Below are 27608 nucleotides of genomic sequence, written 5' to 3'. Positions count from 1 at the left end.
AGGTGGCTTTTATTGTCACCGTATGTTTCCCATCACTACATCAGTGGCACGAGACCCAGCAGTAAATGCATTTCCTGAGCCTCGATTACATAATTCGGGACAAGAGCATCTTAGGAGAATTACAGACACAGAGCCTTCTATGACACTCCTTCCTTTGCCAAATGACATACACAAGGTATCAAGTTATGACGTATCAAAAGGAAAAAAAAATTATTTCAGTGACTTTATTTTTAAAATATATCTTCAAAGCTGTTCTTTTCTGAAGAGAAACAATAGAAATAAAGTATAAACTCTTGCCAGGTTCCAGATGGCAGTGATGGTATAGAAGAAAGAACACTGGCTTTGGCATCAGAAGACCTGGGTTTGATGCCTGGCTCTGCTTTTGTTGTCCCCATAACTCGATTAAGTTACTAAACTTGTCTGAGTCATAAGTTTCTCATCTATAAGCAGAAAGAAAACACGTGTCTCACCACTGTCATGAGACTGAAAAGAAATAACAGTCATGAAAGAACATTCTAGATTGCAAAGTAAATAGAAAATGAAATACATTCTCCAAATGATTACATTCTGCAGGGGACGTTTGTGAATTCTTCGGCGGGGGTTGAGGGGGAGAAGCTACATCCTTACATCTTGTGACCATCTTTCTCCAGACAAGGATAAGGAAAAAAAAAATCACACAAAATCACCTGAATTTCCCAAGGCTTCCACCAGATGGATAAACATAATCATAGAACCTCAAAAAAGGTATACAAGACAAGTTCCTAATTCTGAGTTTATTCGCTTATCCTCACCTTCAGCAAATAAACATTCAATGCCGATGATATTTAAAGCACTTTAAAGAATTAAAAAACATCAATTAAACCTGGTCCTTTCACTCGGTAAGCTCCTATTTGGAGATACACAGGTACCCATATACCCACAACGTGGTCTTGGCTATAACCAGTGACACCAGTTGGCCTAATGCCAACTACTGAGAACCAGTACTCAGTTGAGTCTTTGAATGAGCAGGGTTTTAGTTGCCTAAGATAAATGGAAGGGCATTCCTAGAAAAGGCATCTGCCTTCAGGAAGGTTACAGATATGCAAAGTAAGGCTTTGTTCCAGGAATTGTGAAAAGGCTGGGCTGCCTGAAAAGAGGTTCTACAAGGCAGATGTGGGGAAAGGCCACAAGAGAAAGGGCCTCTTACAACAGATTAATTGACGCGTGTGGGCTTTATTCCAGGGGCAAGACGTAGTCTTTGAAGGTTTTCATTATAGAGAGGGGTACATAATAAAATAGGTAAAATAATAAAATTTGATCCCCACCACAATTCTATGGCAGTAGTGTTAGTACTATTTGTCAATAGAAAAGCTCTAAACCAGACCTAGAGTCCAGTCAGCTGGAAGTCTATTTCTACTGTAGGAACACTGGTATGTTGCAGATGTGTACAAAATACACTAAAGACAGGGGCACCTGGGTGGCTCAGTTGGTTAAGTGTCCGACTCTTGATTTCAGCTCAGGTCATCATCTCAGGGTTGTGAGATTGAGCCCCACATCAGGCTCTGCGCTCAGCAGGGAGTCTCCTTGAGATTCTCTCTCTCTGCCCCTCCTCTCCCCCTCAAATAAATGAATAAAAATAAAATCTTAAAAAAAAAATACACTAAAGGGACGCCTGGGTGGCTCATAAGCATCTGCCTTTGGCTCAGGTCATCATCTCGGGGTCCTGGGATTAAGCCCTGCACTGGGCTCCCTGCTCAGTGGGGAGTCTGCTTCTCCCACTCCTTTTGCCCCTCCCCCTGCTCATGTACTCTCTCTCTCTCATAAATAAATAAAATTTTAAAAAAATACGCTAAAGAGAGATTCTGAAGGCAGTAGAGCAGCTCCTAGAGAAAACAGATCTACTGAACAAAGTTGGAGTTCAGGAGCCAATGTTTAGCAAAGTAATTAAAAACAAATGAACAGGCTTCTCTTCCAGCAAGTTTGACCCTGCCATGAAGGCAGGAGCAACAGGATTGATGATGTGGGTGGATGATCTCATATTTCTTCAAAGTCCCCCCAGAGTACTGAGCCCACAGTGCTAGGCACATGGTGTTGCCAAATAGGTGGCCGATGCATTCAATCCCCTTCTGCCAGTCTTGCCAAAGGCAGTGAGAATCTTCGGCCCTATGGCATTCTAAACTGTACTCAATACTCTCAATTGCCTAGCACAAACCCAAGATCACATCACTCCAACAGAATGAAATTGGATGCCTCTCTCAACACAACAAAGATATGTTTGTTTAAATGACAACTGTAGGATTCCCCCAAGGACATGTAAGCCATGTGAAAACTCTGAGCACAGAGCTCACAGCTGTCCATTTCAACAGTCAACAGTGGACAACTGGTAAGAATCCAAACAATTTTTTTATTGTTTAAGTCTTAGGTGCTGTTGTTTTTCTAACAGCTTCCCTGTGAACAATGCACATGTGATCTCTCAAAATAAGGATTCTTCAGGAAAGACCTAGCCTATGTTAACAACGACTTGCATTTGATTTAATTTCTCTAACACTGAAATATAAAGTGATTAAGAGGAAAAATTGCTGAACATCGTACTACCTTTCAAGGTTATTTTCTAAAATAGTTAAAACATGAAACTCCACCTTTCTTTTAGGGCCCCCTCCAGGTACTGTCTTGGGGTAAGCTGAGCCTCCATGAGACTCCAGCTGACTCACTCACCAAGACCATACCCTCTTCTTCCAGATTCCTAAGGAATATAGATAGAAGTGAAGAGGCAGAGAATGAACATCCCTCACCCTAATTCCCTCAAATGGTGGTTTTCTTTTTTCATTGTTGTTTTCTGGTGTTTGTTTGCTATTTTTTCACTTAGGAGATCCCATCTTTACAAGAAATCTTTTGTGGAAGTCCACAGTCTGAAAGTGCTAAATGTGGGGTCATAATTGAAGGAGACAGGAGACGAGGCTGGGGAGACACAGAGGCCTCATCATTTGCCCTCCCTCGTGCTCTCAGTCTTTTGCTGGACACAGAATAAAACTATTGACCTTGAAGATTTCTGAAGTAACTTAGAATGTGATTCATGATCTTCAGGATATCAAAGCATAAAAAACACCGAGTTAGACCAGGCCCCTGGGTGTGGATAATAGAGCAGCCTATTTGACTGCCTCACTCAATCATCAGTCCACAATTATTCACCACATATCTAGGAGATGCCAGATGCTGTTGAAGTGCCAGGGGTATAGCAGTAAACAAGAGAGACTAATTTCCTGCTTTCATGGAGTTTCCATAATAACAAGGGAAGACACTTAATAAAGACATAAAGAAATAAATATATGTATAATTTTGATATGATAAGAAAATGGATATGAGGAAAAGCAAGATAGGATAAGGAAACAGTAAAAGGGTATATATATGTGTATGTGTGCATTCACACATGCTCTCATGTTCTGGGTCACAGAAGGCCTCCCTCGTGAGGGTGACTTTTAATCAGGGAGTAAATAAAGTGAGGTGTCTGGGACAAGAGCCATTCAGACAGAAGAAACAGTAGGTGGAAAGGCACTGAGGCAAGAGCATGCTCAGAGTGTTTGAGGAAGAGCAAGGAAGCCAGACCAGCAGGAACAGTAATGAAGAGTGAGAGCAGGAGAAGACGAGGTCAGGGGATGCCTGCTCCTCTGGGGACAAGGCCAGCTATGAGGCCAGCTCACTCTTCACTTTGCTCTGCGGGGGCCAGCTGCCAGTTGAAGATGAGATAGATGTTCAATAAATATATGTGGGAGAGAATCAGAAAGTCCATTGTTTTAGTAAAAAGAACACATTTAAGGGTCTATCTGATTTCTTCATTCTTCCATCAGAAAGTCTGAGGTGGCAAATTTTGTAATGTTTTTGTTTGATACGAGTTCAGAACATCCTGCCTTTACACAGAGCATCGTTTCCCTCCCTAGTGACCCCGGCCTTGGGGACAAAGTGTCCCCAGTGTTTTCAGGGCCACATCTCTTACCACATCCCCCAAAGTCTGTTTCTGATGTTCTTGTTACTCAGATTACATAGTTTGGCATGTTCCAAGGAAAGCGGTGACCGGCAAAGAAGAAATGTTGTGAATAGATTAGATTCCTTGATGCATAAAAACCACTTTTTGTTTTCAATCAGAAAAGAAACAAATTGTTGCAAAATCGATGGCCTCCCACTGTACCCCTGAGCTTGTGTCAAGAACAGTTTTGGTCAACGATGTCACTCACTCGGCCACTTGGTGCTGTGTTAAGCACAATTCCAGAGCTAAACTGGTGTTAAGAGGTGAAAATTGGCTGACTCTTTTATTTGTATTTCTGGGAGCAGACCATTTTTAGCATAATTTCTTAGGTGAAGCAATTTTCAAATGAGGTAGCTTTTATGACAGGCTTTATAAAATCTTACCAAATAGGCCTATGTCTTATGTTTCTTTTTGTAAGGATGGCCAGAGTCCCATCGTTCCCTCTCTTGGCACCTACCATCTGCCAAGAAACATGACTGATTCCTGGTTTTCTGATCCCCTTTGCAATTTGTGACTGAGTTAACAACAAAAAAAGTCATTCTGTTTGCAACTCTAAATATATCAAGATTGTCAGACTGTTCAAGGGGGAAAAATGCAATCTTTGCTTTGAAAATTTTTTCTTAAAGGGACATTTCATCTTTGTTATAATGAGGTTAATTTCAGGTCACACACACACACACACACACACACACACACACACACGTCCTATATCTATCTCTGCAACATAGATAATGCAGTAGCTAAGACTGTTGACTGCAATTGAAACAAGGAAGAATAAGATATTTTGTAGGCCTATTATGGATAGAGACAAGATATTGCATTTATATTGCCTGATATTAAAAGTCAAAAAGAAGAGGGACATTTTCTGGGCTTTTTTGCTGTTAGGGAGTTTGTGTAGTTTGGTCCCTCTTCAGCATCCTTTGTGGTCTGATATATTAGAATGCAACCCAGGTGACAGGCTACTTCTTTTTTTCATCCTTTCATATGACACAGGGGGTACCCTATGGAGAAAGTTAGCAACCTTGACTTTACCATTTATACAGGTGGGTTTATGAAAAGATGTTCACTGCCAGTAGTTCACAGTGAAGGTCCTGTCAAACTCCTTGATGACTATGAGACTGGGCTAGTGCCCACCTGCTCCAGGTATACTCTCCCCAGCTCCTCCTCAAAACAAACACTACTCAGACTAGGGTGACTAAACCATCTAGGTTTGTCCAGGACTGAGGGGTTGCTGGGACATAGAACTTTTTGTGCTAAAACTGGGAAAGTCTCAGGCAAAGCAGAGGAACGGATCACCCTAACTTGGATCCCCAGGGAGTATGAAGCAGCTCTTGATTGGGAGCTGTGGACACTGGGCCTACAGGGGAGTTGCACTGCTTCCTTTTACCTCCAGGGATAAGGACTCCCTGTCCAGGCCTTTGAGGTGACCATGTGGACGTCCTCTCATTTGTCTGATACCAGGATAACCTCTGACAACTTCCACATTAGCAAAATGGGCATAATAATTGTGCCCACTTCTTAATTCTTCTATGAGAACCAATTAAGTTACCATTAATGTGTGTAAAGTACCACAACAAAACCTGGTACTTAATCAGTGCCTACAAATGTTACCTGTTGTCATTATGAACATTAGCTAATGGATGAGGGAAAATGATGCAGAACTTCACATCATAGTTGCTCTCCTAGTGAATCCTGAACATCTTACACATATTATCTTTCCCAAAGTTAGAAAGAAAGAAAGAGGAAGGGAGGGAGGGAAGATAGAAGGGAGGAAGGGAGGGAGGGAGGGAGAGAGAAAAATTGAAAGAAAGGATGCATGATCATCAGTTAGTAAGATTTATCTACTTTCTTAAAAATTAATTATACCCACAAGGACTGACATTTGATTATAGTCAAATTTCGTATAAAAAAGTTTCCAAAATACAAGTGATTGGTATTAATACACTGCATTTTCAGAACAAGTTACTGCTCTTACCAACATTGTTTATCATAGTAAGAAATGCAAACAACCTGAATATCCACCAGTAGGATAATGATTAACATACTTGTGTTACACTCATACTCAGCAATTTGTTAAAATGAATAAGGTAGATTCTTATGCACTGACATGAAAAGATCCCCAAGGCATACTGTTGCAGAGCCATATATATACAGATACAAATATAGATATATAGATATAGATATATAGCATAATTCCATGTAGGTAAACAAATCACAGATATGTCTCTATATATGCGTAAGTACATGAATGCATAAGAACAAGGTTTTTAGGGGTGGATGCATCAGTTCCTAAGGATTATCTCTGGAAAGCAGAGAATGGTTTGGGGGTGGCTTGAATAGGAGACTCACTTTTAGATTAAAATCATATGTTGCTTAAACTTTATACAAAGACAATCTATCCATATTAATACTTACAAATTTTTTAAATAGCATAATAAAACAGCTGTAGGAAAGCACTCCACCCCTAAATTCTTTTGTTATTGTTTTGTCCCTCCTCCTTCTCCTTCATCCCCAACATCCTTCCAAAACAGGAAAACAAATTTGTTGTATGCGGCAGAATACCCAGGTTACTGAAGATGAGGTGTACGGCATATGATTCACTAACTGATAATGAGAGTTGACTGTAGTAAAGAGTCCACAGGGTTGCACCCAAGTACAAATGAAAGAAATAGACACACTGTTGAACGTGATTTGTCAATAAGTTCTTTAAAAATAAAAGTTGTTAGCTGTTTTTAACAAACTGATCTTTAACCATGTCATCTTAATAATCAGGGAATATGTTTAAAATAGAACACAAAAGTTACATTTTTTTGAGGTCTTTGCAAACTAGATAACGGTAATAATCTGGATTAAATCTTGTATCACGATTCTAGGAAGGTTGGCATGGGCTACTTTATGAGCACATATATAGAATTTTTCTATTATCCGTATGAGCACAGAACCTGAATGCTGAAAATGCTGTCTAGAATATGCTGGGTGGAGAGCTCAAGGGGACCCTCTAGGTTTCATTTCAAGTAACGATGACTAGTTTAGGAAAGGCACTTGTTGCATTGGAAAGAACCCAAGTTTTAGAATCAGACTGAGCAGACCTGACTTCACTCTTCAATAAAACATGTGATTTTAGATATATTACTTACTTCCGTGTTCCCCACTCTGTCTCTGTCCAAGAACATAATCATCACTACTTCAAAGGATTATCACAAGGATTAAATAAGAGCTACAGAAAAGCACAAAGTAAGTACAAAATAAATATTAAATCTTATTTGCTTGCAACTTATATAGTTCCTTTAATCTTTATGCAGTTACATTGCTGCATTGGTTTTCATTTTTTTAAATTTCTGGCATTTTACTCTCTTTAAAAATTCTACTTTAACTGTAAGGTAAAGTGATTACAAAAGAATAGAACTTTTTAAAACATTTAATGAACAGAAATCTATTCATTCAAATATGCACTCAGACAAATCATGGGGTCTTATCATTGCCAGGGGCTAGAGAAGTCATCTGGTTGAATCTAACCCCTACTGTAGGAATTCATTTCATCTTCTCCTTCTGAAGCCTGCTAAAAATGGAGCATGCTTCTTAACCTCTTAGCTAGAAAAGGATGAGGGAAAAGAAGTCTTTTTTTTTTTTTTTAAAGATTGATTTATTTGGCAGGGAGGGGCAAAGGGAGAGGGAGAGAGAATCTCAAGCAGACTCCATACGGAGTAAGGAGCCTGATCCAGAGCTCGATCCCAGGATGCTGAGATCATGACCTGAGCCGGAACAAGAGTTGGATGCTTAGCCAACTGTGTCACCTAGGCGCCCCCAAAGAAGTATTTTTGAAAGGAAGAGACTGGACAAGAGGAGAAGCCACAAGTGCCCTTAGACTATCAGCACCTCTTCCCACCAGAACCATTGCACCAGGTGATCTTCAGTTCTCTGCAGGCAGCTGCTTACAAAGCAATCTATTCTTTGATCTTCAGAAAGCTGGGGGAGACCAATCTAGACCATCCTTCTATATCCAGTGGAATGTACAAGAGAGCATTAGATTTTAGGGGAGTTGTTTCCCCCAAAAGCTCAACCTCCTTCAAAGACAACAATAATGATGGGTGCTGAATTTCTTCTGAAGTTCCTCTGTGTCATTGCTAATCAAGTTGTAGTCCACAGTTGCAGTCTAGATCTTACTCTAAGTCTAAATTTTTCTCGAGTCTCTGAAACCTTCTGGGATGTCCATTGAAATCTATTCCTATTCTTTTGTTCCCTGGACTCCCTCTTCAATAGCCTTCTTGAGGTCTTCAAAGACGTCACCTTCTGCTATATAATTAGGAAGCTCAAAGCAGCATTTTATCCAGCATCAAAAGCTTTAGGAAGCCCTCAAACAATTTGGGTGTAGCCTTCAGTGATAGTGTGCTATTAAGAATTGACAATTTCAGATTTTTTTCCAATTTTATATTATCCAATCAGTTAATGGACAAACATTATTTTTTTTAATTTCTCTATCCTACTTCAATTTGTTTCGTCACTTTTAATTTTACAATAAAATGAGAGAATTTTCTCTACATATTTGTATGTTTCACACTTAAAGCTGGTCACTGTGTTGTAAATTACAGCACAGAAAGGACTTAAATCAGACATATACCAATAACCAAAGCACCTGTTCTGGGATTCCAAGGTTCTAACTTTATCTTGGCCACCTTGGAGACAAGATCTACAAGGAATAAATATAAACCCATCTCTATGCCTAGGTCCTCCCATTTATTCACTATTCAACAGTAGTAGTGGCTAGCTATGAATTTCTCTTCCAATGACATAGCACACCTTTAGTTTGGAAAAAGAAATGTCCTGGGTTAAACTGAGAAGTGTTTATATATAAAATTTTTATATAAATATCTTTGTAAATAAAAATTCATAAACCAAGCATTTGTAAGCCAAGGAATGAGTACAGATATCATTTAAATCTATGGAAGTGAGTAAAACCATTCTGAGAGTATGTTTAATAGAGAAACAAAGAGGGCTCAAGAAGTAGACCTAAGGAATGCCACATTTAGAAGTTGGTTAGGGAAGACAGAACCAAACAGGTTTGGAAGGAGTTGCCTATTAGGTAGGAAGACACTATCTAATCAGAGTTTCTATTAAGCTCATGATTCTGAGATGACTGATGTACAAGATGTAAAAGGGTGGTTCACATTATAAGTGGAAATATCATTATGACATAAATGAAAAGGGGACATGCTCCTAGAAAGGCCACAGAACACTGAACCAGAAGACAGAGGCTAGGATTAAATTTCCCAGCTCTGACTGTTGCTAGGTACATGACATTGGTCAGGACAGATGACTTTGCCCTGAGCCTCAGTGAACTCCTTTGCAAAAGGAAAGACAAGAATACCTAGATCGATGAACTGTTGTGAGAGTTTATCAAATTAACGCATTCAAACGTACATTGTAAATGGAAAAACATAACACAAACATAAGACACTTGCCTTGGCTCTCTGCCTAAAACTTGCATTCCTCCAGGACAAGGGCCCACCCCACCCACTTCTCTTGTCAGTCTTCTGCCCAAATCCTGACCTCTCTGATGGTGTCCACCTGTTTTCTGTGATCTTCTTCTGTTGCATGAAATCTAGGACCTTAGTGCCAACTGCCCATTGGCAGAGCTTTATACATCCCAGTTGCTGGGATCTCACCAAATTACCCACCTGGTTCCTGACTTTCTGGCCCACTTACCACCCATGAGCCCAAGTTATGATCTGCTTCAAAGTGTTGTTTCAAAGCCAACCCCAGACCTAATCACTGAGATTCATACTTAAGATCCATCTCTAGTTTGTTTGCTCACAAAGAGTTCTTGAAATCTTGAGACCAAAGCACCTCGTGTATATCTTAAAAGGTGATATCTACAGCAAAATACATATGTGGATTAATTCATCAATTTCCTTCACCTTCAGTTCTTGATTTACATAAATAATAAAGGCTTTTGTTTATTCAAATAGTCTTAAAAATTGTTTATGACCATGCTGACAGTACCTGGATTGTGTTTGAGGCTTCTCTAATAAGGTAAGATATCCATTCTATTTATCTGAAGATTCTTTGATCAAGTTGTTTTCATTGAAAATAAGTATGGTTTTAAAATTACCAAAAATTCTTCACAATAATTGAAGTGCTACTTGCTTTATCCATTCCTTAACGGAAAAAATTAGCCGAACATTTGTTGAGCTGGGTTGAAAACTCATCTATTATTGGATTCACTGATATTTTAATTATAATTTAATTATCAATGATTAAAGAGGAAAAAAATCATAATTAAATAATCTATGCTATACTCCAAATTTTTTAATTAGTTGATTTGCTCTAAATACAATATTGAATCCTTTCAGCTAATCATTTTGAAAATAATAAAAATAAAATTGAATCTCTTTACTTTGATCTTTGAGATTTTGGAAGGGGCTGAGGAAAGAAAGGGAGGAAGGTCACCATGGGAACATCAGATGATACACACCAATTTTTAAAACCCTAGCAAAAGGGGCGCCTGGGTGGCATAGCGGTTAAAGCGTCTGCCTTCGGCTCAGGGCATGATCCCGGCGTTACGGGATCGAGCCCCACATCGGGCTCCTCCACTGTGAGCCTGCTTCTTCCTCTCCCACTCCCCCTGCTTGTGTTCCCTCTCTCGCTGGCTGTCTCTATCTCTGTCGAATAAAGAAATAAAATCTTTAAAAAAAAAATAAAATAAAAAAAATAAAACCCTAGCAAAGACTTTGTGCTTCACCAAGCTCTACTCAAGCACAGAGAGAAAATGAAGTTACCCATGACAGGGTATTACAATAATGCTAGAGAAGCAATTCCTGTCTCCATAATGGGAAGTTATATGTCAAGCTAAAATATCCAAATCTTTTATATTTTAGTACTAGTAACTTTTATTGCTTTTTTAAGGGATGTCATATTCTATTTTTTAAGAAATTTAATTACATTCACTCTCCTCCAATCATCAAGTCCCTCTTTTAGTCCATGCCTAGATTATAAAGAGAAATGTAAGCAAACCTGCAATGACTTTACCTGAATTCTTAAGCAGAATACAAAGTGTTCCAACTTTCTCAAAGGACATACCAGTTTACTATAGTTAACTACTTTAAGGAAATAAGCCTGGCTCCATTGGCAATGGGGACGGACGAGTGGTAATGAAATTCAGACAGGGGGAGTTTTCAGTATCCATTGTCATTGGTTATATGCTCCCATAGCATTCTATATCTTTCTTTCCAAATATTTACTGGTTCATAATTACATACTTATATGATAATATTGTTAATGTCTTTCTCCCCAGCATGACAGTAAGGTCCATGAGAACAAGGGTAAGATCAATTTTTCCTACCAGTGTATATTTCGGCACCCAGTTGGGGGTGCCTAGAATGTAGTAAAGTGTGCAAAACATTTTTATGGAAATAAATAAGTAAATAAATAATTTTCAAAGAGTCCTTAGGAATGGATCAGTATCAGTCACTTGGTATGTCCTATGTAACGAAATTCTACAAAAGGTATTTTTGACCAGTTAATTGATTACACCACATTTTGAGCATGCCCATTTTCCCTGATAGCTTGTTTCCAGAGGCTGGTTTCAGCTTTCTCTGATGACCACAGAGTGGCAGCCCTCTTGCATACTTATATTAAGAGCATCCTATTAAATATTTTGAGCTTTATAGCTTGTCTTTAGAAGTCCACCTGAAAATTTAGAACAACAACAAAACTCCTTAGAAGTGCATCCCCAATCTGTTACACCAATAATATGAGAAAAAAACAGTTTTTTCCAAGTTTTTCCTTTTACATGGTATGAGCATCTGCAAGACAGGTCACCTGATAGTACAGTCGGGGTAAGTGGTTCTCGAACTTGAGTGTGCATCAGAACCACACGGAGGACTTAAAACACAGATTGCTAGACAAACCCACAGAGTTTGTGATTCCAAACTCTGGAATGGTCTGGTGTGAGGGCCTGGAAATTTGTATTTCCCACAGATGCCTGTGTTGCTGATGCTGCTGGTCTGGAGATCACACTTTGAGAGCAACTAGGGTAGTTGCTGGAAGGGAAGCTTGCTAAAATCAGGTTCAATACCAGCCGCATTCTTGGTTGAAATAGTCTCATAGAGAAAATTATAAAAGGTTGGTGGAGAGGATGAATTAGCAAAAGGGGCTACATAACATACATTATGCAATACATTATTAATTAACCATCTTGCCTTATTACTCTTTGGTTGGTGGTGGGTTTTTTTCCCTAAATATGCTTCTTCAGGAATTATCTTATTTCACTTTTTAATAACTAAAATTCCGGGGTGGGAGGAATCTTGAAGTTATTTTTGTTCTCAGTAAAAATCAACTCTCTTTGGCTTCCCTGTCCCTCAGCTCCTCAAGCAGTTCACTTATTCCTTTTAGTCATTATCGTAAAAATGGATGTAATAGAACCTATCTCAGTGTCTTGCTGTGAAGATTAAATGAGACCCTAAATGGAGAAAACTCAGCACGGAAAACAGTCCGTGAATGGTAGCTGCTGTTTTTACTAATTCATTTACTCATCCAAGGAAATAAAGTCCAATGGTCAGGGGAACCGTGACTGAAACTACTTAGTCTCTAACACATTAATTGACCTCAGCAATAACCCTAAATCATAAAGGGAATGTTCAGTTATGTTCTAGGTATTCTGCTTACTGTGGCACAAAAGTGTCTAATTTGGAAATTTTGGCTCATGGTACCAGGATAACATTCTCCCCAACTATATAAAATCACAAAGAAGAATCACTTGGAGAACTACTTAAAAATACAGGTTCCCGAGCTCCACCCCAGACCAACCAAAAGCATCTTCAGGGGAGAGGCCTAGGAATCTTTCAAATAATCACCCCAGGTGATTTCTCTGATCAGGAAGTTTGGGAAACACTGAAGGGGACCTCTCACTCTGTTCTAACGGTGGCTCATATAAGCCCTAGATCATTGTTTCTGTTTATTCAGTAGGCCACTGTTTACTACAAAATTTCATGAGTACTTTCTTAGTATTTTGTTCTTTTGAATTAAACTGAAGTCACCTGGAGAGGTCAGCTATAAGTAGGGTACTTTTTTGGCTGGTGGTGCTTTGGAAAAGATCTCCGTGTTTTGAGCTCACTCGTTGCCAGTAGCTAACTTGGTCAGGCCCTGTGCCTCACGTCTCAATTGCCTAATGCCTACCTTCTGTTGAACTTCCTCCTGCAACGTCTCCTCTTTCTGGGCTCTGCCTCAGGTCTAACTTGTTTGTCCCTCAACTTCACGTCTTGAGCAGAACATTTGGTGCTTTCTTAGTTCAGGACTCTGCTGGAATAGTCGATTTCCAGGGATTTTACAGGCTGGCCAAAACAGTTTGTTCCGAACAGCGACGCCGGGGCGGGACTGGCAGCCAGTCGGCCCGAGCGTCTCCTGACTCTGCACAACCACCCGTGACCTTGGGCGAGCGAGCGAGAGAGCGCCGCCTGCCCCGCTGCTTCTCGGGGGCGTCCGGGCAATGCTCTGGCTGGACTTTAGAACGGAAACGGGGTTCGGGGGAACGGGGCAGGGGAGGCTTCTTAAGCAGGCGATTGGAGTTATTTTCCTTTTCTCGAGGCGAATCCCTCTGACTAACTCCGGGGGGGGGGCAGGAGAGGGCGGCGGTTAGGGGAGTAAGGAGGAAAGGGAAATGTCTGCCAAGGGCTCGAGACAAAGCGTGAGAACTCAGATGGCGAGAAGCGGGCTTGAGCGAGAAAATCGGAAGGAGGAAGGCTGAGGGCGGACAATCGGGTTAAAAATAGAAACGCATTCTCCACAGGACTCGCTCCTTCCAGCTCCACCCTGGGGCCGACAGCCCGGCCAGTGACTCGACTCAGCGCGACTGCAGCGAGGCCGGGCTTGACCCCGCCTTCCGTCCCCGGGAACTGGGCCCGAGGGCGGGGCGCCGGGCTCGCGTCGTCACCGCGCTCCCCGTCGCTGCCGTCGGGGTTTTCGCTGACGCACAGACCCCGCCCCCCTCCCTCTTTCCCTCACTCCCCGAGTGCCGGGCGGATAGAGAGCGTCAGTCGGCTGGAGCGCGGACCCGTGTGCGCCTGGACTTGGGGTTCGCTCGCTCCCGGGAGCCACGCAACTTCCGCGGCCGTAGCTGAGGCGACGGAGAGCACCACCGGCGGGCCCTCGCGGCGCCCAGGCCTCCCTGCGCGCGTTCCGGTCGCCCTCGGAGTCGGCCCAGCCCGCCGCCGGTGGAGGCGTGAGGTGACGACGGGCAAGTGCCGCGAGCCGCGTTAGCCGCCGCGGCCTCCGGTCCTCCCTCCGCCTCCTCCTCTGCCCCCCCTCGCTTCCCTCCTCCCACTTCCCGAGCTCCGGCTTGTCCCGGCCGCGCTCGGTGCTACTGCAGGAACAAAGGAGGACCCCGCGGCGGCGGCAGCGCCACCTCCGCCTTCGACCCGCTCCCGGCCCGCGGCGGCTGCTCCAGGGCGCCCGGCTCGCCCCTCTCGGAGGCCTGGGCCCGGCCCCACCGCGCCGGCGTCGCGCACGAGCCCGGCTCCTGCACTCCTGCCCCCGCAGGGTGAGTGGTGCGGAGCTGGGGGAGGGCGCCCGGCGGCTCGTGCCCGGCCGGGGGATGGGAGTGGGGGGGACCCGGCCGCCGCGGAGGCCGAGCGGGCCGCGGCTGGCAGCCTCCGGGGGAGGGGAGCCCGCCCGCCTGCTCAGGAAGCACAAAGACGGAGGCGTCATCCTGTCGTCGTGGCCCGAGGGTCCGGCACCCCGCGCCCCCGGCTCGCCTGCACCCGCGAGGTCTGGAGAACAATGCCCGGCGTGTGGGCTCCGGGCCTCACTCGCGTCCGTCCCGGCCGCCTTCGGCGCGGCGCCCGGCGTGGGCAGCCAGACCCGGAGAGACAAAGGGGCCGTGGCGGCGGCCGCACCCCCCCTCCCCAGTTCGCCGCCGCCGCCTCCTCGGAGGAGCCGGTCGGGGTCGGGGGTCGGCGTGGGGCCGGCCTGGCCTGCGGAGCTGCTGTTCTGCATGACTCAGTGGTTTTTGGAGGCCTTGCTGGGCTCTCCTGAGCAAGGCCTCGGCTTAGAGAGGGGCATGGGGGGAGGGATCGGGGGGACTAGTGGGACCCGGACTTGTTCGGAAATCCGCTGGAACGTGGGTGAGGGGGGCTTTTCTGTCGTCGTGTTTTAGTTTTGCCAGCGTCGCTGCGTTTTTCGCCCAAGATCCCTTTCATGAAGGAAATGGAGCACCTTCCCCTTTGTTTGGTGCATTTAGGATGGTGAACGTGAAATTCTTGCTCGCTTTCCACGCACTCCGTGGAACTGTGTTTTGAGGAAAGGCCTATGTTACCTTTATTGAATGCCTCCTAAGAATCTGGTCTAAGGACATTAGGGTAAAGTAGCGTATATAGGTCACAGAGCCCCTGGTTTTAAACCTGGCATTCAGGTAATTTACAGACTTAAAAAAAGACTAAAACGAATTTCAATTTATTCTTATCTTTTAAAAGTAGGATTTCAGAACTTAATGAGTGAAAATATTGCAATTTTTACCTTACAACTTTTTTTTTTAGTGTTTTCCCCCAAAATTTATTGTTGTTCTCCCCCGTTTCTATCCCAGGCCCGGTATTAAGCCTGGAAAGGAGCTTTTAAAAATCAGAGTAGTCTCCTCCTTTTGGAGAACAGAGAAGGGAGATCTGGAGAGTAAGGACTTGCCCAAGGTCACTGGCTTAGTTAGAAGTAAATTAGAGACTAGAACTCAGGTCACAAGTCCAGGTGAGTAGGCATTCTTAACATCTTCTAACGTGTACCTGAAAACTAACATAAATGTAAAAAGCTTTTTTTTTTTTTTTAAATTCGTATTTGAGGCTGGAGAGTTTTTCTGTTACCTGTCCAGGTTTTAGTTTTCTTTAAACTATGAGTTAGAGGAAGCCACAAACTATAAAAATACACATTTCAGCTATACAAAATATAAAAATAAACATTTCCTCTGTACCTGATAGAGCTGGCCCAGGAATGCACAAGTTTCTAACAACAAAACTTTAAAGTATGATACTAAATAGTAATGATACTGTATTTTTCTAAAATGGTGCCAAGCAGGAGGAAACAGCACCTAATGGCAAACTACCCCCTCCCCCAAATTGCTGCTGAGCAGAACGATTTAAACATGAGGATTCTTTCTGCCTCGGTGCTCTCTTCTGTGCTTGGTTTTTATAAACAACCCTGACCATTTTGGCTTCATGAGTGATTAATGATGCATCTTAGTCGAATTTGAGATTGTTCACTAGCCGTCCCTACATTAAGAAAAAAAAATTGTAGCAGCCTTAATGGCATTTTTTTGTTTTGTTTCCTTATTATATTAGATACATGAACGCAGCATCCTTACTTCTTGGGGTTGTGTAGGAGTTGGCAGGCTCTAGGATATAAATAGAAGCTGATTTCAGAGGCCCCTGTTGACTAGGCTTTATGTGAGAGCCTCCATCCAGCTCAGCCTGTCACATTGCAGCCTTGTGACAGGCTGAAGCGCCCGCCCATGTGATCTAAGCTTCTGAGAAATATTAAGGCAAGCTTTGCACATGTGATGGCGTTTAAAAGCTGGCTTTTTAGGGGGGAAAAATCTTCAAGATGGGAAGCTATGTGGAAGGCTAATGTCCTGGTGTCTCTTGTGTTTCAGTTGCAGGCTATTTATAGTGAATTGAAAGTAGTTGTGTTTTCTGAAGAAGGAAAGGTGGGATACTTTGCAAGTCGAAGTGGGTAAAATCATTGATAAGATTCCCCCCTTTTTTATATAAAGGAAGAGATTTTAAGAATTGGATTCGCTAATGTTAACGTGGGTTGACTCTTAAATTTAGACCAGTTTGCTATTATAAAGCCACTGTCAGATGACACTGGCAGTTAGTATAGAAACTGTGAGCTAGCATAATTGTTAAGCTGGCTTCAAGGAATGAACTTTTCGCATAGGGCAGATTCCCACACAATGCGTGGGGGGCATGCAAATAAATAATGTAATTTATTATTTGAAGTATTTTTGCACATATTAAAAAATTTTAAAAACCCAGCTGAAAATGTTTATTAATAAACTTCATAAGTGATGTTGAAATGTTTACACTACCCTGCTCCAAAATGAGTCAGCTAAATTCCACTTACTATTTAAAGAGACCATGTCTACTAAATTAGTACTATTGTTTGAAGTAAATGGTTCTCCATCATCCCCCATATAAGCTTGATTGGCTTGAAGTATTTCTTTTTGCTAACAAAAGGAAAGATTACTATCATTTAACTGTTGGGGAAATATTGGCAGGGTTCTGGCCAGGTCAATATTGATTCGTCCTCTAACCCCTTTTTATATAATCTTGGTAAAAAGTGTTAAATACTTGTTAAAACATTGTTTTTAGTAACTTACTAAAGAATGTATTCTAGCGTGTGGTATTTGGGAAAAGCCATATGAAATTCTAGGAGATGACAGGCTTTAGCATGAAGTACTTGTTTGAAATGTTTATAGCTTAACAAATCATAAGTAACCTCCATTGTCAGCGTTACAACACATTTAAATGACAGTGACCACAAGTTACATAGCACACAGTCTCTCAGATACGCTTTTTATACATACATATTTTAAGGTGGTATGGAAACTTTCCACAGTTTAAATTTTTTATTACATGTATTTTCACTTGGGAAAATTTACTAAATTTAGCACAGCATTACATATTTGTGATAATTTTAAAAGGCTTCTGGAAAAGCAAGGTATGCTTGCTGTATGAAGTTCTTTCTGGTAACCTAGCATTATTAATTACCAAAGGTTGTGTGTTCACATTGCTTTGCTTTGCCATGTTGAAATAGAGCTTTCAAATGTTTCATTTCCTGATGTGAGGAAGATAAGCACTTGAGAAAAGTTTTAATGGATAGAGCCTTTGGCTGGAGAAATGTATAGCTGATAATCTGTGCATTTGCGGGTTTCTGGGCACTGACTTTAAAGTATTCAGACCCAGATTTTACACCTCAAATGCAGAACTTAAAAGGAATTTCATAAACAGCTGGAGAGCTTCACTTGTTGGTGCTAAGGTAACAGGAAAAGCTAGATGATCTACCAGCTCTCTTTTAGTGTTCTGTAAAGGTGTTGCAACATTTTTAAAAGTATAGTTGTTCTGCCCCATAGCATAATTGTTGAATTACTGGGGAGGCCCAAGCATGTCATAAGGTATTTTAAGAATGCTTTAGAGCTACATCCAATATATGACCAGTTAAAGAACCACCAGTAGCAATCAAGAGCTGTTGATACTTGATTATGATCATTGTAGATTTTTTCCATTGGCAAGTTCCATTTTATACATTTTCAGCTAAAAACACTATTTGATATGGTCTGGCGATAGTACAGGAAAATAGAAAGTCGCTTTAAGAATGCCAATTGTCCAGATTGATTTAAATGTAATTCTGGTATCTGGCAGAGTGACCTTTTCAGAAATTGAAACAAAGATCAGGGTGATAGGTGAAGTAATACATTTTAATGTTTAATGATAGAATTTTTTTTTTTTTTTGGTCCTAAAGAATGTGAAATCCTTATAGTTCATTATTTATCATGTTAGAAGACCGTTTCTTTAATGCCCATTGTTTTATAAAAGCAACAAAATAGTCATAATTTTCTTGGCCTGCTCTTTTTAATGATTAATGTAATTTGGGCCTTTGTTAGAAACACACTTGGTGTTTAGAAGTAACAAAGGCACACTGGTGGCTATCATACTAATTTAGTGATTTTTACTTTGGTAACAATGCTAATTCATAAAATTTTGTTTTTGTTTTGTTTATAGCAGAAAAATATGGCTCAGGAGACTAACCAGACCCCAGGGCCCATGCTGTGTAGTACAGGATGTGGCTTTTATGGGAATCCTAGGACAAATGGAATGTGTTCCGTTTGCTACAAAGAACATCTTCAGAGGCAGCAGAATAGTGGCAGAATGAGCCCAATGGGTAAGTTTCCAAGGAAAAACCCATTTGAAGAACTGGTGGACAGAAAATATAGAACCAAGAACTGGGGCCTAAGACTATGAGAATCAATGCTGAGAACCAAAGGAGAGAAGACCTGAGAAAAGCTTGAAATTAAAGCAACAGCCCAAGTACTTCGCATGACTGCATCAGGAATGAATGACAGTCTATCTACAAGCATCTTCTAGCTTTTTCATTTTCCTTTTTGAGGTTTTGTTATATACTTAGTTCACTGGATGTGACTTTTTTCATATATACTTTTGTTTGGATACTCACTTAATTGTAGGATTCTGCAGCACAGTGAAAAGTGCTTAAATCACTAACCTAATTAAATGCAAGTATTTGTTATTAATAGCCTTGATACTGAATGTTTGTAGTCTTGCTCTTTCTTACAAATCCTTTTTTTAAATAGGAACGGCTAGTGGTTCCAACAGTCCTACCTCAGATTCTGCATCTGTACAGAGAGCAGACACTAGTTTAAACAACTGTGAAGGTGCTGCTGGCAGCACATCTGAAAAATCAAGGTAAGATTGACCATTTCAGGCTTTTTATAATAATACAAGGAGGAAATACAGATATCTGTGCTATCCATACTACTCTAATTATGAGTATTCATATATAATAAGGTTGTTAATATATCAGATGCCCTTGGCTTTGCTAGTGTTGCACAGTCTGGGGTTCCAGGATCCTTTTAAAACATGATCTTATAGGTCATTGAGTAAAGATGTATATTATAACACACTCCATGATACTCTCAAAGATGCTGTGTTGAGAATGCTGTGCTTTTATTTTCTTGTAATTGAGGTTTAGGGATTGTAGAGAGTACAGCTCTGCAGACTATATTTGAATGCTACACATGGCATTATGGCAAAGCTGCCCCTTTTCGCTTAAATTACAGGCACAGCTAAAAATTCCCAGTTGACTATAATAGAACATCGTAGCCTATACAAGTATGCTGCCTTAAATGGATGAGCCATTTATCAAATTGCTTTCTTATTCTCAGCCATGTGTCCTGGGCATCCAATACGCTTTTAAATTTTTAGAGTATTTAGTTCCGTTCATCATGTTGGAAATAATACATAATTTAAAGTTGAACTGACAACTTACCTTGCAAAGAAGTACCCTTAACATCTTTAAAAATGTTTGCTTGAACTCAAATAGAAATGTGCCTGTGGCTGCCTTGCCTGTAACTCAGCAAATGACAGAAATGAGCATTTCAAGAGAGGACAAAATAACTACCCCGAAAACAGAGGTGTCAGAGCCAGGTATGCTTTTTGTTTAATACTAGTTCCATTCCAGATTTGGTAGTATGAGAAGGTGTTGGTGGGGGATTATTTCCTTCCCATTGAAGGATTAAATTGAAGAGAAAGCTGTAAAATACAGGCCAAGCAAGAACCACTAACTTTAAAGTCCCTCAAGTATAAAATAGTCACTCTTTACTCTTCTTTCTTCTCTGCCCATGCCCGTTCCTAGCCCCACCCAAAAATCGGCAAAATTTATAGTCTGGGGACTGGAAATGTTAAGAATTTAATGAACTTAAAAGGTAGTTTACCAATATATTTTAAAGATCTTTAAATCACTAGAGAAAGTATTATTCATAAGTGGGAAATTATCTAGATTAAATTTCAAAGCCATGTAGAAAATTTTATATCAAAAGCAGTATCAGTCTTGATGTTGTCAATAGTAGAAAATATTGAGGACAAAGAACATGTTGAACTGAAAAACTTTCAAATTGAAGAAGTGTAGGATCCCTATCATATTTTGTGGGAGTTTAAAACTCAGTGTGGAGAGGCTTTTTTTTTTTTCTCCATTTTCATTTAGTGGCTTCGAGTCTCTGCTTACTTAGCACAACCAGAAGTGCTCCTAGTGTTGCCAGAGATTGACTTGTTCTGAATTACCTGTGCTGGACCCTGGAGCAAGTATCTCTGTACTTTTTAGGGCACATAGTTCATTTAATCAGTTCATTATTTCCTGGTATACAGTGTTGACTGGACACATAATAAAACTTTACTGTGAGGAAATATATTTGTGGATATGTAATCTGCTTTGGAGGCTGGCTTTTGCTAACATCTCATAGCAAATCTTATGTGAATTAAAGTAGTGTTAATCTGTAAAGTTAAGGTAAAAATTCTTAAGTTCAGGTGAATTCATACTTAATATTTTGAAATGAGTTCAGTCCTTTTGAAAAAGCTGACCAAATTAGTTTGTGAGGCTTTTCTTCTGTTTGGGGTTTTGTTGGTTTTGTTTGTTTGTTTTTTAACACAAAAGTACTCTGACCTTGGAACAGTACTCTTGGTTTATATCTGTAACTAGTCTCTGCTATTATTCTTTCTTAGTAGGCATTCTGTAGTTTGTTCCTCTTTTCCCCTTCTTAACTCCCCTTCTTCCCTGCATGTCCCAGAAATCACTCTTCAGTTTTCTAATGTAGTCAGGAAGTAGCTGTCGTCACCTGTCACCACCCCCCCACAATTATTCCCACAGATTCCTGATCATACCATCAGGAAAAACTGTATTAAGGTTATCATAGTAGATTATTAGGATAAGTAGTAGGTAGAATATTATTCTGTTAGTCTAATATTAAGCTATTAGTCTCACCGAATATGTTACTAATGCAAATGAGTTATACATTTGGGGAGAAGTTTAGAGTAAGCTGTCCTCAAACCCATCAGCTTGCTCTAGAGTTTGGATTTATGCTTATAGCATTAGTGCTGTTCTATTATTTAAGCAGTAATCTTAGCATGGCATACATTAATTTGCTATTCTTTGGGTTTGGATTAATACTAAAATTCAGTGCTTCTGGTATAGTTGAATTTTTATAAAAGTAGAATTAAATTTGGTATTTTGTTTTAAATAACTAGTGGTAATGTAGGCTTTAATGTGGTGAACTTCATATTGACAAGTTTTATTGATATCCTATATGAATTAAAATTTAAAGCCCTTTTAGGTGGAGAAACAGGGACTTTCTAAAAGTAGATTATCTCTCTGTCTAAATTCCACACCCGGTTTAGATAAGTATTGCAAAGTAAATTAAAGCTGTGCTTTAAAAGCTCTTGTTTTGCCTGTGGACTCCTCTTAACAGTCAGAATTTCACAAGTATTTACACAGTCTTAAAGACTGTTTGCTGATCTTTCAAAAAGTTTTTTAAGAGCTGTTCAGATCTTCTGCGTATGACCATATAAAGCATTTATTAAAATGGCAAAATGATTATTGTAAAATGGAGGGATCTGAAGTTAATTAGGGTTTAACGATTTAAAATTGTAGAAATTTGCTGTACTTATCTATGCAGTCTCTCTTTTGTATCAGTATAAAACCAGAATGACTTTTTTTATAGCCAAGTACCTTAGGAGTTGGCAGTTTTATTTACTCAGTTATAATGTCAACTGCCCTAATTAAGAAATTTGCATTTAGGCAAGTACAATATGGAAAAACTAGGCATGTGACCAACATCTCCTGGGTCTTTAAAACCTAGGATTTTGTTCCCTAGCATTAGCTGTTAAGAGTGAGTTTAAAGGAATTTGAGTGGAGCAATCATTTTACAACATTTAGAGGAGTGAGTATATGTTGATTGGCAAGAAATTCTCAGATTGGAAAGAAGTTCTGATATTAAAGTAGAAGATTCTGTATAGAGCACATGTTTTTAAGAAAGGCTTCATAAATGTTTTCTCTAAAAATCTTACTGTCTTAAGTGTTTCCTTTTTTTTGACTTAAATGTGAGCGTATGAACTCTTGACAGAGATCTCATTTTCACCCTTGTTTTTCAGTTGTCACTCAGCCCAGTCCATCAGTTTCTCAGCCCAGTACTTCTCAAGGTGAAGAAAAAGCTCCTGAGTTGCCCAAACCAAAGAAGAACAGATGTTTTATGTGCAGAAAGAAAGTTGGCCTTACAGGTATTACAGAACATACAAGACAATGCATATTTTATTGCTAGGATTTAACAGGGAGCCCCCTTAAGAGACTGGTCAGTGTTAACACCTACAACAAAATGCTCGACTTTCAGGAACAGAAAGTTTCCAGAGTGGACTAGAAAGAGGGCAGGATAGTGGGGAGAAGTTGGGTTTGATTTCCATTTGTCTCTCTAATCCTCTAAAACCCTTTATTAGCCTCAGGCCTTCTGAATCACTTTGCTTTATTGGATTGATAAAAATTCATCCCTTTTGATTCTTTGCTTTGTTCTCCTGCAGGAAATGTAGCTGAACTAAACAGTAAGCACCATCTTTGAGCCAGGCAGAAAGTGTTAACATACTTTTTAACTGTTCCCTTTAAATCTCAGAACCCTACGGTTCCCTTTCCCTAGTTTTCACTTGAGGAAATATTATCCAGTTTATGTGGTAGGAGGAGGATCCGCCTTTTGCATCCAGGTCAGTCTGGCTCCAGAGCCTGTGTAATTTCTACTCTCTGATAGCTGCAGGAGTTTATGGAAAGATAGTTATTTGAATTTCTCACTATGTCAAAAGAGACTGAAAGCTCTTTCACAATTTAAAGTGGCAGACTCTCATGTTGCAGAGAAGCATGAAAATCTGGTTCCTTTTCTATAGTGACTGAGGCTTTTTTTTTTCCTTTCCTTTTAATTACTGCAAATTCCCAAGTGACTCTACTTCCTCTTGTGTGCACAGGGTTTGACTGCCGATGTGGAAATTTGTTTTGTGGACTTCACCGTTACTCTGACAAGCACAACTGTCCATATGATTACAAAGCAGAAGCTGCAGCAAAAATCAGAAAAGAGAATCCAGTTGTTGTGGCTGAAAAAATCCAGAGAATATAAATCGCTACTTGTGAAGAGACTGAAACTTTGTTTTTATTTTAATATATCGTAGGAAAACATTAAAGAGCAGATGCATGGCCATTTTCCTTTGATGTTCTCCAGAGTTTTACTTTACACTTGTCTGTCTTATAATTGAAATTTTAGGATGTTTGGGTGTTTGTCACAGGCAGAAATGGATAGATACAGCCCTACAAAATGTATATGCCCTCCCCCGAATAAAATTGGATGGAAATCTGCACAGCAAATTGAAAATACACAGACGATAGGGACAAAATTTAGTTCCCATGTGCCAAACATAATACATGAAATCTCTGCATGTTTGCAGCATATCTGCCTTTTGGGAATGTACTCAAGGTATAATCTTTGGCTAGTGTTATGTGCCTGTATTTTTTTAAAAAATGGTACACCAGAAAAGGACTGGCAGTCTACTTCTACCATAATTTAACCTTCACCCTGTTAATTTCCACAACATGTTCTTTGGAAGCAGGAGGAAAGCTATAAAGAGGATCAGACCTTTCCATGAAACCAGTATTTGGTGCCATATGTAAGCCTGGTTGATTTGTCTTCTAAAAGCTGTCAAATAAGACATTCTGTGAAAGGTAAATATCGCAACTGGCTATCATGAGTAAAGCCATCAGGCCAACAGGGTCTTGAGCGATCTTTGAAGCTTATTGTGCTGGCCTGCACCAGAAGATGTCTGCATTACTCTCATTGCTAAAAATGTTGTGTAGCACAGAACTGCGCTAGGATTAATTTGTTTACAAGAAGAAATTAAAACTACATTTGGTTTTTACATACAGCAGCTCTATTGAATAACATGCATCTGAATTTTAAGTTGCAAAGGTATCTGAAAAGTTAATTTTTCATGTGCATCTTTTGTTGAATGTTTTGGTTCAAGAAAGAATGTTTAAAGCTTTTTTAAAGACTTCAGTTCTTAACGTAACTGTACCCTTCTGCATGGAGAATCCTAACCAACATGGCTGCAGTAGACTTCTTAGTGGTATCCAGCACCACGTGCAGAGGGCTGCTTTATCATATTAATTGTACTTGGGTGTAGGACTCTAGTGTTCTTGGGTGTATTGCATGGGCTGCATTATCTACAGCATTGTACAATAACAACTAGAAGAGGCAGTATACTTCACTGATGCTTGTCTGGTAATATCACTTCTGTGTTATAATGGAAGGTTTTTGTGATGTATGAAACTTGTGTTTTTTATATATAAATGAGTATAGTTAGATTAGTATTGTGGTAATGCCTGTTTTCATCTGTAAATAGTTAAGTATGTACACGAGGCACTACTTCTGATTTATTGCTGTGTTCGGTCCTAGTTTTTACTTTAATTAAAGCATTCGGTTTTGCTTTCAATTTTATGTACCTTAGTTCTGAGTTAGATCTGCAGATGTGTACAGATAGTTCATATTTATGTATTGCACATAATCATGCTATTCAGCATTGATGCTATATTGTATTATGTAAATAATAAAAGCCATGTACAGAGGGAAGCTTCCACTTGTCCATTGGGTTTTTAAGCCATAGTTAGAAATCATAAAGGGCAATAGTTAGAAGTGTTTCAACTTTATAGTTGCATATGTAGACTCTTTGCATGGCTATCTTGCGATTTTTTTTGAATTGCCTTCCCTGAACATGATGTGTTCAAGTGAGAACCGTAAATTGAATTTTGTGAAACATCAAGTATGGTACACGGTGGGCAGTTTATTTTTGAAGGAATGAATAGGCACTTTTTAGGATCACAACCATCTTAGAACTTAAGAGGAGAAAGGAATGGAATTTTAGTAACCATGTCCTATCTCCCTTTTCCATTTTTTTTTTTTTAAAGATTTTATTTACTTATTTGACAGAGATAGAGACAGCCAGCAAGAGAGGGAACACAAGCAGGGGGAGGGGGATAGGAAGAAGCAGGCTCATAGCAGAGGAGCCTGATGTGGGGGCTCGATCCCATAACGCCGGGATCACGCCCTGAGCCGAAGGCAGACGCTTAACCGCTCTGCCACCCAGGCGCCCCCCTTTTCCATTCTTTTGTTTTAGAGGTGACACTTTAGACATGACAGTTTGTGTACAAAAACAGGCATAGTTTTATTTCTGTCTTGGGTGTAGTTTTAATGTAGATATGGGCCCATGGGGTAGCTGAAGCCAAAAGCAGAACCATGACATTTCAGTGATGGAGGCTGAAATGGAAATACCCTAGTTCACTATCATCTGTCAGAGTTCTTTGGGTGCTAGTACTTTTGCTTCAAGTGGGGGAAATCCATGAGATAATCTCCAGAAATAGGAAGATACTGAAGAACCACAACTGAGGTGAAAATTACAGTATTAGAAAGGCCAATAATTTTTTTTTTTCGAAGTTTAAAATAACATTTCTCCTCAGTGCTTAGCTCTGCCAACATTTGCTTGATGAATTTTAAATCTTAGAGTTGAATCAAGGTTGTATCTGGGGGATAATACTTAGCAAGATGGTGGGCCCTTCATTGGTCTGTAACTTTGTGCAGCATGAGGTGGTGGTAATGTTTCCGTAATTTTTAAAGCAATATTTAGAACAGATTTGGACTTGAGGTTTTAATTTGTCAGAAGCATCAACTGAGGAGAAAGTGTAAGGCAGCTAGGAAGATTCAGTGCTAGCTAGGCTTGCTTCAGACTTGAATGTTCTTCGGTCAAGACTAAGTGGACTTTGACTGGAATGTATACTGAGATCTTAAAACATTTGAAGAATATACATGTTTCTCTTTATATGGACTCCCCTCTGCACATTCCCACTCCAAAAATGTTTTGCTGGGACAAACCATGATAATTGACTATGACCTTGGGTTAGTCCTTTTATCCAATCTATTCAGTGGGCCTTATCTGTAAAACTAGAGCTTTGGTTTGATCTGAGGTGGACTTGGTGCAGTGTGAATTTGTAAAGAAAAGAACTTTTATATTGAGTAGTATGTCATAATGGTTAAGAAGACAATGGACCCTGGAATCAGGATCTGTGAATAAGGATGATAACAGTGGCTGGCACATAGTAAGTATACCCTATTAAACTTTAAAGGCTATCTTTTTAGAGCAGCTTTTAGATTTCACAGCAAAATTGGAAGTACAGAGATTCCCCATATACCATCTCCCCTGCCCCCAACCTGTGCATAGCCTCCTCTGTTAGCACCTGCCACCAGAGTGGTATATTTGTTAAAACTGTTGAACTTAACATTGGCAAATGACTACCACTCGCTCCACAGTTTATAGTTCACCCTTGGTGTTGTACGCTTTATGGGCTTGGACAAATGTATGGTGGTCTGTATCCATCACTATAGTATACGGAGTATTTTCACTGCCCTAAAAATCTGCCTATTCCTCAGCCTCACCCTAACCCCTGGCAACTACTGATCCTTTTACTGTCTCTGTAATTTTGCCTTTTCAGAATGTCCTATATTTGGAATCCTACAGTATGTAACCTTTCAGGTTGGCTTCTTTCACTTAGTAATACGTAAGTTCCCTCCATGCCTTTCATGGTTTGATAGCTCATTTCTTTTTAGTGCTGGATAATAAATAATCTGCTGCCTGGAAGTGCCACGGTTTATCTTGGTTGCTTCCAAGTTTTAAACCGGTGTGCAAGTTTTGTGTGAACGTAAATCTTCAACTCTTCTAGGTAAACACCAAGTGTGATTGCTGGATTGTGTGGTGAGAATATGTTTAATTTTGTGGGGAACCATCAAACTTCCAAAGCAGCTGTGTCATTTTGCATTCCTACCAGCAATGTATGAATGATCCCATTCCACATCTTCACCAACATTGGGTGTTGGTCAGTGTTCTAACAGGTGTGCAGTAGTATCTCATTTTAATTTGCATTTCTCTGATGAGGTATGATGTGGATCATCTTTCCGTGTGCTTATTTGCCATCTGTATATCTTCTTTGC

At 40.3% G+C, this 27608-nt stretch overlaps 2 protein-coding genes across 2 annotated transcripts in view; one reads left to right on the top strand and one right to left on the bottom strand.

The window, feature by feature from the left end:
* The window catches only part of TMC1 (transmembrane channel like 1), a 355988-nt gene extending 342483 nt beyond the window's left edge, over positions 1 to 13505 (bottom strand). The window contains exons 1-2 of the mRNA XM_034647338.1: positions 13175 to 13505; positions 12337 to 12339 (exon numbers count right to left, since the gene is read on the bottom strand). The gene's annotated coding sequence lies outside the window, so the exon portion shown is untranslated. The remainder of the gene's footprint in view (positions 1 to 12336; positions 12340 to 13174) is intronic.
* Positions 13506 to 14402: 897 nt separating this feature from the next.
* On the top strand, positions 14403 to 25195 carry ZFAND5 (zinc finger AN1-type containing 5). The gene is made up of 6 exons (XM_034647251.1): positions 14403 to 14534; positions 18760 to 18919; positions 19347 to 19458; positions 20096 to 20199; positions 22696 to 22821; positions 23548 to 25195. The coding sequence occupies exons 2-6, from the start codon at positions 18769 to 18771 to the stop codon at positions 23694 to 23696; spliced, it is 642 nt and encodes a 213-aa protein (XP_034503142.1). The 5' UTR covers positions 14403 to 14534; positions 18760 to 18768; the 3' UTR covers positions 23697 to 25195.
* Positions 25196 to 27608: the final 2413 nt, after the last annotated feature.

The sequence above is a fragment of the Ailuropoda melanoleuca genome, chromosome 17 (genome assembly GCF_002007445.2).
Source record: "Ailuropoda melanoleuca isolate Jingjing chromosome 17, ASM200744v2, whole genome shotgun sequence".
Taxonomy (NCBI): Eukaryota; Metazoa; Chordata; class Mammalia; order Carnivora; family Ursidae; genus Ailuropoda; species Ailuropoda melanoleuca.
This window is presented reverse-complemented; position numbering and strand designations above follow the sequence as displayed.

Bases quoted from the DNA above. Each gene is read 5' to 3' on its own strand.
- ZFAND5 (XM_034647251.1), top strand. From the start codon at position 18,769: ATGGCTCAGGAGACTAACCAGACCCCAGGGCCCATGCTGTGTAGTACA. The intron at 18,920-19,346 runs GTAAGTTTCCAA...TTTTTTAAATAG, and splicing joins TGGCAGAATGAGCCCAATGG to GAACGGCTAGTGGTTCCAAC. The intron at 19,459-20,095 runs GTAAGATTGACC...GAACTCAAATAG, and splicing joins AGCACATCTGAAAAATCAAG to AAATGTGCCTGTGGCTGCCT.